This window comes from Sus scrofa, chromosome 13 (genome assembly GCF_054392235.1).
Source record: "Sus scrofa isolate SSC_HxYL_T2T_F1_AM1 chromosome 13, Sscrofa_HxYL_maternal_Yorkshire_Landrace_v2.0, whole genome shotgun sequence".
NCBI classification, from domain to species: Eukaryota; Metazoa; Chordata; class Mammalia; order Artiodactyla; family Suidae; genus Sus; species Sus scrofa.
Genome location: NC_139395.1, coordinates 154,476,089 through 154,490,461, shown reverse-complemented (window position 1 = coordinate 154,490,461; position 14,373 = coordinate 154,476,089). Strand labels below are relative to the sequence as shown.

Below are 14,373 nucleotides of genomic sequence, written 5' to 3'. Positions count from 1 at the left end.
CTTTGGTGATAGTGGGGAAAGGAGAAGGATGGTAGGGATGGAGAACATTCCCTTTAAGGTTATCCTCACTCTTCCCCCCAAACTATCTTTCACAGTAAGATAAAATGCTCCTATGCTTATTTTCATATTTCTATGGATGTTTTTTAATCTTAGCATCTGAAGAATGGTAAGGATTTTACTAAAAGGTTTCAGTGTTGTAACTAAGATTTGGTTTTTCTTTTTCTTGGATAAGGAATATTTTGCAAAGTATGTTGCATCTATTCATTATTTTATTTAATCCTCACATGAGTTTTGCTAGGCAGACAGAATAGGGATCATAATCTCCAGGATAAGGAAGAGGAAACTCCGAGAAGTTAAGTGACTTCCCCAGGTCAGAGAGATGGACTTGTACTAAAAGAGAATTCCACAGTCGGTCCCATTTCTCCTCTCTGCTAACTCAACTTCACAGAATGTGCCCTTCAGGGTCAGTAAAGCTAGAGCTGCAAGCACGGACAAGAAGCGAGACTTTCCACAGCGGTAGGAAAAGGAGAGGGCGGGGGAAGGCGAGGAAAGTACCTTGCGCATGCGCAGATCGCTACTAGCGCCGGGGACAGAGGAAGGTTAAAAAGCTGTACATGCTAAACCGTTTCCGCCTCTTGCTAACACGCAGGCGCACTTCCTCAGGACAAAGGTCAGCACGTAGGGGGCGGGCCTCGGGGCCCCGCAGGCGCGTTTGTGCGCCGGGTTGCCAAGATGTCGTTCCCAAAATACAAGCCTTCCCGCCTGGCAACCCTGCCAGCTACTCTCGACCCAGCTGAATACGACATATCTCCGGAAACCCGGAAGGCACAAGCCGAGCGGTTGGCCATAAGATCCCGGCTTAAGCGGGAGTACCTGCTCCAGTACAACGACCCTAACCGCCTAGGGGTCATCGTGAGTGAGGGGCCAGCCGGGTGGGAATCGAGGGCCAGAGTCCGGATGGTCCCGTCAGACCCGGCAGCCTAGACGGCCCAAGGGGGACCACGCCACGGGGCGGTCACCGTTTCCAAAGAGTGTTTTAAAACACAGGTCCTCTTCCAGGCCCAGAGAGCAGGACCTTGGCATTAGCCCTTTGACCTTGGGTGGATAGCTTAGCGGTTAGGAGGACGGGTTCTGGGTTCACAAGTGGCTGGGTTTGAGTCCCAGCTTGATCACTTCTCGCCTGGGTGATCATGGAAAAGCTTTTCAACCCTGCTGCTTGGCTTTGGTTTTCCTATCTGAAAAATGGGGATAATATAGTACTTCCTGTTTTACGAGGCTCTTATGAGGATTAAATGAGATGGGGCACGTGACCCACCAGCACAGTTCCTGGCTTGTGCTGAGTGTTCAGAAAATATGGGGGGGGGGGTGTTTTAAAGCTGTTTTCCACTTTACAGTTCACAGTTCATAGAAATACTGTTCTGATGGGAATATAGTGATTTTTCAGTTTACATCTTCTAATAATCCAGATACCCTACAGCTTGCTAAAGCTTTGGGCTTTGGAGTCAGACACGAAGGCACTACCTATTGGCAAATTATATGACCTTGTGCAAAATCCCTAACCCTTCTGAACCTTAGTTTTATAATTTTCATATACGGAAACGATAGTACATTCTTTATAGAAACCTTTTGAGGTTAAATGAGATAGTCTGTATAATGCTCCCAGCACTTATAACATGCCTAGTAGACCGATAGCTATTATCTAGAAGATAATTTTCTGTACAAGAGCTATTTAAATATGTAAATATGATTTTTTAGAGAAGTTTTTTTCCCAACAGTTGCATTGGTATTTTGTAGGAATTTTAGGAAGTTGTGAGGATTGAAGGAAATTTACAGGTGTGCCAGGAATTACTGAAACTTTCTGAAATTCAAATATCATGGGTATTTGAAGATTTAAACTTTATTACTATCCCCATTTTACAGATGAGAAAGATGACATGGGAAGGGCAAGTTGTCACAGGGTGATACTCTGTTAGCAAGTGGTAGAAAAGAATTAGAACCACAGTCTATAACCCAGAGCATCTTCTCAACCACTTGGCTGTATTGTCTCCAGCCAGAACCTTGTTTACTTGGGAGAAGGTGCTGAGAAAGATGTTCATTATATACATACTCAGTGATTGCGTTTGATGTGCCGGATAATGAGACCTTGAGTCAGGCATAGCTGAGATTTAAACTCCAGATTTTCTCTTTTCCAGTTCTGGGACGCAGGGCAGTTTCAGCTTAGCAGTGTAAAACCTCAGTTTTATACCTGCCTCATTGGTTGTTCTGTTAAGTAAATGAGTGCCTGACATTTAATCATATATTGAACAGTATATTGAAATTCCTTGCCTAATCTTTAAGAATTATTGATTCAGTGAATAAATAATTGCTTGGTGTCTATTATATGCCAGGCCCTGTTTTAGATGCTGCGTAACAGTGGAGAACAAAAACAGCCAGACTCCTGTCTTCATAAAGCTTTCTTTCCAGTGGGAAGCAAGTAATAGGTTTAAAAAATTGCTTCATTTAGCATGTTAGTTAGTGGTAAGTGATAAGAAAAATTAAGCAAGGAAGGGGATTTAGGAGTGTGTATATGTGGTAGGGATGGAGGGCAGCTTGCAGTTTAGAAAGCCCTCACTTGAGAGGTGACATTGAAGATCTGAGAAAAGTGAGATGAAGGAGCTAGCCAGTCAATTCTCTGGGAAAGTAGCATTTTAGGCAGAGGGGACAGCAAGTACAAGGGTCCTTAGACAAGAGTGTGCCTGGTTAATCCCTAAAATACTGAAGAGACCATTGTGGCTAACAGAGAGAAAGGTGAGGGCAGAGTAGGAAGAGATGAGATGGGAAAGGTACCTGGGACTAGATCACATCAGGCCTCACAGGTCATTATAACAACTTTTCTGAGTCAGTTGTCCCATAATCAAGACTTGCATTTAACAACATCTCTCTAGCTGGTCAGTTGAAAAGAGACATGAGAGAACAAAAACAAGAGCTGGGAGACTAGTTAGGAACCTTTTGCAGTAATCTAATTTCTTAGTTGTTGGCAACTACAAGGATGGTGGCAGTGGAGTTGCTAAGAAGTGTTCAGTTCTGGTTATATCTTGAAAGTTGAGCCAACCAGGTTAGCTGGCAGATTGGATAATGTGTAAGAGAAAGAGGGGAGTCAAGGATGACTCCAAGGTTTTTGGCCTAAGTGAAGAATGCAGTTGCCTCTTACCAAGATAGGGAAGAGTGTGAAAGGATGGAAGTGGAATGGCAATATTGGGAAGTAAGTTTGGGGTACATCACATTTGCTGATCAGACATTATGTCAGCATTGAGCAGGGGGTGCAATATTACATCTGGAGTTCAGGGTAGATGTCTAGGGCTGGAGGCATAATTTTGGGAGTCATTAGCCTATAGGTAGATATTTAAAGCCATGTGACTAGAGGAGATCATACAGGGAGTGAATGTAGATAGGAAAGATCTACACGGTCTCTTCAATATTAAAAGATTGGGGAGATAAGGAGGAAGGGCTCAAAGACCAAGAGGGACTGGCCAGAGAGTTAGGAGGAAAGCCAAACCAGTATGTGTCCTGGAAGCTGAGTGAAGAAATGATTTCAAGATTTCAGTACGTCAGATGCTGAAATAGTCCTTTGGACGTGGCGTGGTGTCAAAGACTGTCTCCCACTATAACTTGAAACATCTCTCAACCACAGTACTTTGTTCAGTGAATGAATATAATGGGGCTGTTGGTGTTTTTATGAAATGAAATGTGTTTCTGGAAGACGGATCTGGCAAATATTAAAGGGTAGAGAGGTGACTGGTAGATTGAGAATTCCATCATAAGAGAGTCATGGAAATATATTAGAGCAGAAAGGGCTAGATACAAGAATAGATAGATGTATTTATCCTTTCAGGTATAGAGTTCAAATGTCCCCTTGAACTTGTATCTGTGTCTTCACCTTCTTTACTGTCTGTGCAAATAATTTGGTTTAAAATTTTATTGTGGAAGATCCAGTTTAATTATTTTTGTCCTACTAATCATGACTTCTTAGTGTTGGTTAAGACCTTGAATATTCTCCTCACAGCTGACTATTAAAGATTTATTTATTTATTTATTTTTTAGGGCTACACCCATGGCCTAAGGAGGTTCCCAGGCTAGAAGTTGAATTGGAGCTGCAGCCACCAGCCTATGCCATAGCAATGCCAGATCTGAGCCAAGTCGGAGACCTATGCTACAGCTCATGGCAACGCCTGATCCTTAACCTACTGAGCAAGGCCAGAGATCGAACCTGTGTCCTCATGGATACTAGTCTGCTGAGCCATGGTGGGAACTCCAGTATTAAAATTTTAAAGCTGACCTCATTTGCTTATTTTATCTGTTAATTGGAGCAAATAATTTTATAAAATCATTAGAGGACACAGCTAATTAAATATAATTATGTGTTGGGATAGATTTGCTGGGTTTTTTTTTTTTTTTTTTTTTTTGGTCTTTTCTAGGGCTGCACCCGTGGCATATGGAGGTTGAATCGAAGCTGTAGCCGCTGGCCTATGCCAGAGCCACAGCAGTGCGGGATCCAAGCCGCGTCTGCAACCTACACCACAGCTCATGGCAACACCGGATCCTTGACCCACTCAGCAAGGCCAGGGATTGAACCCGCAACCTCATGGTTCCTAGTCGGATTCGTTAACCACTGCGCCACGACGGGAACTCCTAGATTTGCTATTTTTATGTAGTTATTCTAGTATAAATATATTAAAATTGACAGCTTTTTCTTTTTTTCTTTTTAAGATTTTTTTCTATTATAGTTGACTTATAGTGTTCTGTCAATTTCTGCTGCACAGCAGTGACCCAGTCATGTGTGTGTGTGTGTGTGTATGTATATGTGTTCTTATTCTCACATTATCCTCCATCATGTTCCATCACAAGTGACTAGATAAGAGTTCCCTGTGCTGTATAGGACACTTTTTTTTTCTCAACCAAGACCATCTGATTATTTTTCTTTAACAACCTTGCCCTTTCAAAAAATGATTATATTAGTGTGAAATGTAATAATTTTAGTCTTAAAATAACAGCCAAATCAGCTTAAACATAAAAGTTGAGAGCCTACCTCAGTCTTCTCCTTCCTGCAGTTTATTTGTAGCCTGGAAAGACCATTGTGGGGGAGGCATTAGAAACGGTCCTAGAAACAAAGCACACAGCATGATAGAGCACATGAAATATTTGCCTTCATTGGAAATAACTAGTTCTGTTGGTCATACTTTAAGAAAGACAGTGAAACCAAAAACAGTCCAGAAAAGAATGGAAAAAAAAAAAAATGATTTAAAAAAAATGATTAAAAAAAAAAAGTGTCTTCTTTGACAGCTTAAAATGATTAGGATTCTTAAATCTTAAATAAATAGAAAGCTGAAGGATGATTTAAGTATCTTTAAAATCTGAACAGGATCATCAGAGGATTGTTCAACAAATACTGGAAATAAAAGATCTTCTCTGAAGCTATTTAGGAATATTCAGTGTAGAAGAGAACAAAGGGCATCTCTTGTTGCCCCTCCACAAAAGTCCTGATGAGATTGTTTCTCAGAACTTAATTTCCTGTATCTTGTTTTCACTCATTTTAGGAAGATCCTGCCTTGATTCGTTGGACCTACGCAAGATCAGCAAATATCTATCCCAATTTCAGACCCACTCCCAAGACCTCACTCTTAGGAGCACTCTTTGGAATTGGGCCCCTCTTCTTCTGGTATTATGTTTTCAAAACTGACAGAGTAAGTATTAGGACCTCGTTTTGGTGTCTGTGTAATAGGTTCCCTCTGTGCTGGCTGTGCTCTTACTCGATGATTCCACCAGTGCTCCCCCCATCTTGACTCTCTCCTCTTCCTTAAGTTGCCCTCTTTTATCTTTATTCCTTTCTAGCAGAATTAAAATAGAAAATTTCAGTTATAAGTTTATAGCTTTATTATTTCAAGTCATACAGAAATATACTTCCTTGAAGACCACAATGGTCTTTGGGTCTTTCAAATTTAATGGTGCTCTAAAAATTTAAAGTATAAGGTGGTCAATTTAAATATTTAAGAATTGAACTTAGCTCATGAAAGAGTTTTCCTGGTGTGTTTTAGATGATCTAAGGAAGTTATACTGTGTATACTAAACAAGAGAATATAGGGGTAACTTTAAAAGTTAATTTCTTTTTTCTCACTAGATATGCAAAAGTTAAACTTTTCTATTCTGATTTACCTTTAGATGTTATTTTTGCAAATTTTTATATTTAGTTTCATTTTATTTGTTTTAAAAAGAGATGTTTATTGGGTTAAGTATTAGCAGGATACATACATTACTTAGTATGTTTCCTGTTTGCATGAGTTCTAGTTATATTGGTCAAATTTTGTGAATTAATGTTAAAACATATTAATACCCCAACAACAGAGAAACAAAAGCTGCTTGTGGGGATCACTACAATCAGGGGCCTGGGTTTATGATTGTACAGAAAAAGCCAAGCTTATTTTTGACACTAGACTGGTACTAGGTACTAGAACCAACCCCAGCCCCCAGCCCTTATGTTGCCATCTACACTGGAGCCCATCCATGTAGCTCTGCCTCAAACTGGCCAATCTACTCTCCTGTTAGAGTGTATGTATTTTGATTATCTGATTAATTATTACTTAATAGAAAGGTAGGCCACACTTACCTAGGAGGTGCTTGTATTTTTCTTTCAGTGTATGCTTTTTAGTGGAGTAATAGAATTCTATTTACCAAAATACAAATATTTTTCCATAGCAGTGTTTTCTTACTTCCCTTTATTCAGATTATTACTTCTTTACTGTGTAGGCTTTTGACAGTGGGGGATTAGAATTAGGTTTGGATGTTTCATTTCTGTTTTTCAGAGTTAAACCATGGGTTGTGCCAAAATGCATTGTTTTTACTGTACTTTTTTTTCTGCCTATACAGGATAAGAAAGAAAAACTTATCCAGGAAGGAAAATTGGATCAAACATTTAACATCTCATATTAAGTCTGGCAATGATGACTGTATGTACTATTGTTTAAATAAATCCATTAACCATTGAATAGTTTCCCTTTCTTAATATTTGCTTCAACAAACATTTGCTGGACATTATATTATCCCTACTTTGTAAGAGTTCACAATTTAATGAAGAAATAGATTCATGTTCATTCATTCATCCATTCAACAAATAAGTGTCTGCTATGAGCCAGGCATTGTGCTATGTGCTGAGAATAGTCAACAGGGTAAACTTACGCCCTGTGCTTAAGGAGTACACACTCTGACAACTGTTTATATTTGAGTGCTTATTACGTATCTGGTACTATTCAAGACCTAAACTCGTCTGACTCCTGCTCTAGTGGTAAATGCAGCAGAACAGTTACAACAAAGTGGTTTTAAAAACAAGGTATTGATTCAAAGATAGTGATATAGGAATGCTGGTGAAGAAGTAGTTTTGTCTAGGGAGATGGCATTAATCTAGGCTCTGAAGATCACAGGGGCTGAAAGTAAAATAGGAGCACAAAAGGTTAAGGTGTCTAGGGTATAGGTAGATTGGGGGCCACTGTTGGTCGAGAAGACAGGGAGGGTTCAGGCCATGCAGAGAAACAGTGAAATGGAATAGAGCATGGGCTTTGGAGGTCATATCTGGACTAGAATCCTAGCTTGAGTATACCAGGCCTCTGTTTCCTCATCTATGGCTTGGAGATAATAATGTCTACTACCTCATAAGGTCACAAAGATAAAAATGAAATAACAGAGTATTTCTCAATAAAAGCTACCCCATACTTTGTAGTTCAGTCTTGAAACTGTAGGGTGACAATTCCATGGCTTAATGAGTATATTGGTTTTAACTTTCAGAGCATACTCACAGCTATTTTCTCATTTGAACCTGGAATACCCTAAGGTGTAAAACCTGAGAGAAAAGGTTGTATGTATAGTTTCTTAGGAAGTGATCTGAAAGAACAAGTGAGAGACCGCTAAGAGTGAAATAGGGATAGAGGGAAAACCCATCATCTGTGTGCTCTTGTCCCCATTGCCTCTGAGGGTAATGGGTTTAATTCCTACAGGGGCCTTCTCAAGAGCCCTGTGGAATGGACACAGAATTTTCCCTCCAGACATGGCAAAAGTGAGTATTTACCTACTGGCTCCTTTCCCTGTTAACTCCCTTTTACCCCAGGTACAGGCATGCCTCAGACTGGCCAGGTGGGTTCTTACAGGAATCTCATGGAGGAATAAGGAAGCTGAGGGCAGAAGCAGATGATTGTTGTGCTGTGCAGCTGGGATGAAGTATTGTCACGACACCCCTGCAGGTATTTGAGAGCTGCAGCAGCAATTGGAGTAAAGATGGTCCAAGAGGATGTGAGGCAGGCACAGGAAGCATATGGTTTCCTCATCCAACATGCCCTGTTTGGATCTGCATACACATCGAAAATCTAATCTGTGATGTCATTCAGGTGGTAGGTATAGTCTCACAACAGAAGGGCTAGCGGAACAAGCTATAGTCCACACAGGTGCAGCTGGTTTTGATAGGAATTGAGTAGGATAGTAACACAGGTAGTTGCAAAAGTCCCAGTAGGGAACCACTGACAAAGAGGGAAACCTAGGGAGACTACTCTAAGTTAGTAATCACTCAAGAATGCCATCAGAACAAAGCAGGCTTGTTTAACTATAAAACCATAAATGAAAGCATGAGATATGCCTCTGGTCATTAGGTGAAAGATAAAATGAGGCCTGAATTCAAGTTCAGCAAGATAAGGATCTTTAGGACCAAGAAGAGGAATTTAAGGGAAAGATGACATTCCAAAGTGGGAGGTCCTCAAACAGAAACCTGAGAGGATTTAATAACATCTTTTAGCATATGTTACCACACTTCTGCTGATTTGAATAAGTACTATGACAGTACTAGTTTGGCCTCAAATACTCTTACTCAAAGGAAGGAGGAGATAATGATGTAAGCCTGATATCTGCTCGAACAACGAGGAACACCAGTCTTTTCCCACTCCCCACTTTACCTGGATCATAAAAAAGTAACCCACTTAATCCTCCTTCCAGAGCCTTCTTTCCTGCCAGCTTGTATCTCTCACAAGTGTTCTATCTTTTTTTTTTTTTTTTTTTTTTTGTCCTTTTAGGACCACACCCGCAGCATATGGAGTTCCCAGGCTAGGGGTCTAAGCACAGATCCAAGCAGTGTCTGCGACCTGTACCACAGCTCACAGCAACGCCAGATCCTTAACCCACTGAGCGAGGCCAGGGATAGAACCGCAACATCATGGTTCCTAGTCGGATTTGTTTCTGCTGCGCCACTATGGGAATTCCACAAGTGTCCTATCTTAATAAATCTATTTCTTGCCTATCACTTTGTCTCTTGCTTAATTCCTTCTGTGCTGAGATGCAAAGAACCTGAGCCTCAATAAGTCCAGACACCAGGTGAGCAACTGTAATTTAAAAAACCGTGGGTTTGGAAGTTGCCGTTGTGGCTCAGTGGGTTAAGAACCGGACTGGTATCCTTGAGATGCAGGTTCCATCCCTGACCTTGCTCAGTGGGTTAAGAATCTGGTGTTGTCATGAGCTGAGGCGTAGGTTGCAGATGCACCTTAAATCTGGCGTTGCTGTGGCTGTGGCATAGGCCAGCAGCTGCAGCTCTGATTTGACTCCTAGCCTGGGAACTCACATGTGCCACAGGTGCAGCCCTAAAAAGAAAAATCAACAACCAAAAACGTGGGTTCAAGTCCCAGCTCATGGGTTCAAATCAGGTTTTTTTGGTTTCATTCTGAGGCCCTGATAATCATGCTTAACCCCAGTCATGCTCTTAGATTTCCTTTCCCTTGGCCATCACTTGAACAGATTTAGGTTGCTTGCCTGAGTCACCAGGACCTTTATTTCCAAAGGCCAGAACCTTAGTTACTCCAGCATCATCAGGCCTTTGTTGTAAAATGCCTGTTTATAGTTAACACTGGACATGGAAGCACAAAGATGAGACAGTGGCTCCCATGGGTGCTGGGCAGATCCCTTTCTGCCCCCACTGTAGCAGCAAACCTGGCTCCTTTAATCAAGGTAACTTAGTGTTGCCAGTATGGAAACCTTTTTTTAAAAATTTTAATCTACGGTTTCTCAGCCCTAAATGGCCAGGAGATAGTCATAGCTTCAAATTAAAGTGAAATTCTTTGATACTATGATTTATAATAAATATATTTGGTCTTTGTTTCTGGCACTGAGATTTTTTTTTTTTTTTTTTTTTTTTTTTTTTTTTTTTTTTGCTTTTTAGGGTTGCACCTGTGGCATATGGAAGTTCCCAGGGTCCTAAGGGTTGACTCATAGCTGTAGATGCTAGCCTACACCGCAGCAGCCACGGCAACGCACGGATCCTTAACCCACTGAGGGAGGCTAGGGATCAAATCAGCATCCTCATGAATATACTTGTTGTTGCTTCCATTGCACCACAGGGGAACTCCAGGCACCGAGATCTTAAAACCTTTGGGATTTCCTAAGTGGTGAGACAGTGTCTTCTGTTATGTTAATGAAGTGACTTTAGGACTACATCTAAGGATAGGTAGGGGCTGTCTGCCGGAGAACCAACCACGTGATTAGAGGTTGGAACTCTCAGTCCCACCCTTCCCTGATCTCCTGACCTTTGTGTCCCCGATCTTCACTTACTGGTGAAGTGATAAGGAATGTATTTAAGTTATCTGTGTTTCCTTATCTTTAGATTGGATTAATGAGTAAAACTTACACTGTTATTAAACTCACTGTTTGAGTTATTACTTATAAAATATTTAGAACAGTGGCACACATTCAGGTCTTGATGAGTGTTGACTATTATTTTTAAACCTAATTAATGCAAACAGTTTAATCTGCATCTCATTTATTATTGAAGTATATAACTTTTCACACATTTTGGTCCATTTATGTTTACGTTTTTATTTGCTTCTCAAATTTTTCATGTAAAATGTTTTTTTTTCTTAATGATTTTAAGGCTTAAACAAGACAAAGATATTAATCCTTGATTATGCCAATCTTTGTTCCTTGAGAGTTATTCTAGTACACCTCAGTAACAGGAAAAGTATCTACAGTATCTTTTGTGCCTAAACTTTGAAATAGGGCAGTACCCAGAGACCCATAGGCAGAATTTTTAAAACACTTTAAAATGGGGAATTATTGAGCAATGCGTTCTTAAGAGTTTAATCAATTTCAAAAGATTTTCTATCATCACAAACAGTGCCCCATTCGCACTCAGACATGGTCTAGTGAGAATACCAACTGCCACCTCATCTGAGCACTCTGCGTGGCCATGCTCACAACTGATGCTTCAAGCCCTGAGAAGCCTACACTCATATGCTGCCTCTGCTGGCCCAAGAACTCAAGTTTGTTACAAGTACAGCCACCGGAAGGAGTTCCTCAAAGCCCCTGTATCTTCCCATCACTTGTTCCTGAGTCCAAGGCATATGATTGGCTAAGCCTAGGTTATGTGCCTGAGTTCTAGCTGCAAGGGAAAGATTGGAAAAGCAAACATGTAGCATTTTCAGCTCCAAGGCACCTAAAGCAGGTAAGGAATTCCTATAAGTGGTTCAAATGCTGAGCATCCAAAAAATGATAGGTGTGTACTGAGCGACATAACCAGGAACCAGATCATAAGGCCTTTATCACAGGTAATGAATTTAGACTTTAATCTGCTGACAGTGGGAGCCTTTGAGGGTGTTAAGCAGGAGTAACTTTATTAAATTTGCATTCCTGGAAGATCATTCTGGATCCTGGAGGAAGATCTTGGGGTAGGAGAGGCTGGAGGATGACCAGTAATCAGGCTGTAGTAAGACTTTAGGCCAGAAATTATTTTCAATTTTTGAGACAGCTCTCAATGCAGAACAGAGCAGCCCCTGCCAATACCAGGATGACTCATTTAGATATGAATTTGCCGAAAGCTTCATGAAAGTCTAAATATATCATCTCTGTTAGTTCCCCTTTATGTACATGCATGAGGAACCAGTCTTCTTAATAATTCCTTATCCTTATATGACATCCCTTCCCCTCTCTGGAACAGTATTTCTATTCTAACAGGGTGGTTTAAGTACTATGTCTTTTTACCCTTTATTGTGGATCCTGCCTAGAGAAACAAAGTACATTCATGCTTTGATCCAAATCCCATTGGGTTCAGTCCCTGATTTGTTTTCCTTTTTATTCTTTCTCATTCCCAGCACATAGTCTTCTCATAACTTTGGAGGAGACACTGAGTATTGATTATTTCTACATTCTTCAGGATCGTTAATAGGGTATTCAAAAAGATTAAAAATGTGAACAAGAAACTGTCTTGATCAAACATGTGATTTTAAAATATGAACAGTACTTTAAAATTGGTAAAAATATGCTATAAATACATTCAAAGACTGAATTTTCAAAGCTTCCACTGACGCTTAGAACTTTATCATGTTTCTATTACAGAAAGCATTTGTACCTATAACTGTGATTGTAACACCTCCAATATTTCCTCTCTGGCTGTCATGTTTACTGCCATTTCTCTAACTGAGCTGGAGATATCTCCTTCTGCTGATACCCACTATGGCCTGGAAAGACACTGAGCAGTGTCACCAACCTAGAGACCCTTCATTATCCTGAGAAGGTGCAGTGAACATCGATCTCATAGACAAGTTCCAAGATTTATAGGATTAAAGTCAAGCTGAAAATCTGACATTCGACCTCTGAATGTCCCTGGAGATGGATGGCTGGTGAAATATCTGAGATCCGGAGCTGTGCTACAGTAGAGTTCAAGTTCATTTCCTCCACAGTCATAAAGAGCATCACCTTATCAGATTAAAGTCAATTCTTACTTATCACCAACTGCATTTAAATAATTCATCTCTTATTTAATAATTAGGCTCTGGAAAAATCTTGGGGGTGAGGGAAAGAGGCAACTTGGCTGAAGCTGCTCCAGAAATCAATACAGAAGGGACTCAAAGACTGCAATCTGCTATAAAATTGTTGTGAGTAGGAGGAGAATGTGGAAGGGGATTTCTCTTGAAATTACATTTGTGCAGTTAGGCACTTTTTTTTTCTATTTACATTATATGTTCCACATCAATTAAAAACAAAGTTTTCTAAAGACAGTTTTATTCTTTATGTGAGAGGGGAAATCATCAAAGTGTATTTTTATTATTTTATATGGAGTGACTTCATTGAGGGTAGATGGAGACGGAGGGTTTCAATAACCCCAATGCCATGTATTAAAGCTGGATAGGCAGCCTCTCCAAAATCATGCTCTGCAGAAGGAGTGGCACAGCAGCAATTTGGTTTTATCAGGGAGTTTAGTAAGAGTAGAGATCAATGCAGTCCAAAGAGAATGAGCTACTGCTGTTCTGCAAGTACTGGAGATGGTTGGTTGGTTTCCTGGAGCCACTGGGACAGAGGAACCTGTGTCCTGTTGAATTCTACCCATCAGGTCTCCTCTGCATTGATCAAATACTTATTGAGCCATGGTCATGTACTAGGCACTGAGGACACTAATATGAAGATACAACTTCTTCTTGGAGGAACTCACAATGGAGAAAAACAATTGCAGCTGCCAACACTTATTAAGCTTTTACTTGTGTTCCAGGCACTTAACTAAAGTAAGAGCTTTACATACCTCCCAACATACCTTAAAAATCATCATGATGTGGATAAGATTTCAAGACATTAAATAATTTGCTTGTGGCCTCTAACTAATAAGTTGCTGAGACAGTACTTAAATCTGTCTCTCGAGGGCATATCTTTAACCATTCTTGGAAAAGGATAAATGATGCTCTCAGGAGCCCAGTACTGAAGAAGGACACCTAATCCAGCCTGGAGGCATTAAGAGATGGTACCTTCAAGGACAGGGACCCCCATGTGCATTTTTAGGCTTTCTAGCACATTCACAGGTATGTAGAATGTTAGCGCTTGAAGGGATCTTTAAAGATCTGCTAATCTTAAAACCTAACTCCAGGAAAGGTCTAGGTAGAAGAAGCAACTTATCCAATTCTTCAAGAAACCCTACCAAAGAACTCTCATTTATTTCTTGTGGGAATGCAAGATGCAACAGTCACCTTGGCAGTTTGTCAGTTTCCTACAAAACTAAATATATTTTTACCATATCATCCATCAGTAATGCTCCTTGATAGTTACCAGAAGGAGCTGAAAACTTATGCCTGGGCAGAAACCTGCAGCTTATTTGTATTTATAGCAACTTAATTCATAATGGCTATAGCCTGGAAGCAACCAAGGGAGGGATGAATGGGCAGAGCACAGAGGATGTTTAGGGCAGTGAAACTATTCTGTAGGATACTATAATGGTGGATTCATGTCATTATACATTTGTCCAGACCTACACAATATATATTGCCAAGAGTAACCCTAATGTAAATTATGGGCTTTTGATGATAGTGATGTGTCAATGTAGGTTCATCAGTTGTA

General features: G+C 40.4%; 1 protein-coding gene and 1 long non-coding RNA gene across 3 annotated transcripts in view; one reads left to right on the top strand and one right to left on the bottom strand.

Moving 5' to 3' along the window:
* The window catches only part of LOC102162379 (uncharacterized), a 37,065-nt gene that overhangs the window by 18,790 nt on the left and 3,902 nt on the right, over nucleotides 1–14,373 (bottom strand). For both annotated transcript variants that reach the window (XR_001303087.3, XR_014824713.1), the window contains one exon: nucleotides 5,066–5,137. This is a non-coding gene — a long non-coding RNA (uncharacterized LOC102162379). The remainder of the gene's footprint in view (nucleotides 1–5,065; nucleotides 5,138–14,373) is intronic.
* On the top strand, nucleotides 705–7,019 carry NDUFB4 (NADH:ubiquinone oxidoreductase subunit B4). Its single transcript, XM_003361882.5, has 3 exons — nucleotides 705–912; nucleotides 5,574–5,720; nucleotides 6,901–7,019. The coding sequence occupies exons 1-3, from the start codon at nucleotides 733–735 to the stop codon at nucleotides 6,961–6,963; spliced, it is 390 nt and encodes a 129-aa protein (XP_003361930.1). The 5' UTR covers nucleotides 705–732; the 3' UTR covers nucleotides 6,964–7,019.

Bases quoted from the DNA above. Each gene is read 5' to 3' on its own strand.
- NDUFB4 (XM_003361882.5), top strand. From the start codon at position 733: ATGTCGTTCCCAAAATACAAGCCTTCCCGCCTGGCAACCCTGCCAGCT. The intron at 913-5,573 runs GTGAGTGAGGGG...CACTCATTTTAG, and splicing joins CTAACCGCCTAGGGGTCATC to GAAGATCCTGCCTTGATTCG. The intron at 5,721-6,900 runs GTAAGTATTAGG...CTGCCTATACAG, and splicing joins ATGTTTTCAAAACTGACAGA to GATAAGAAAGAAAAACTTAT.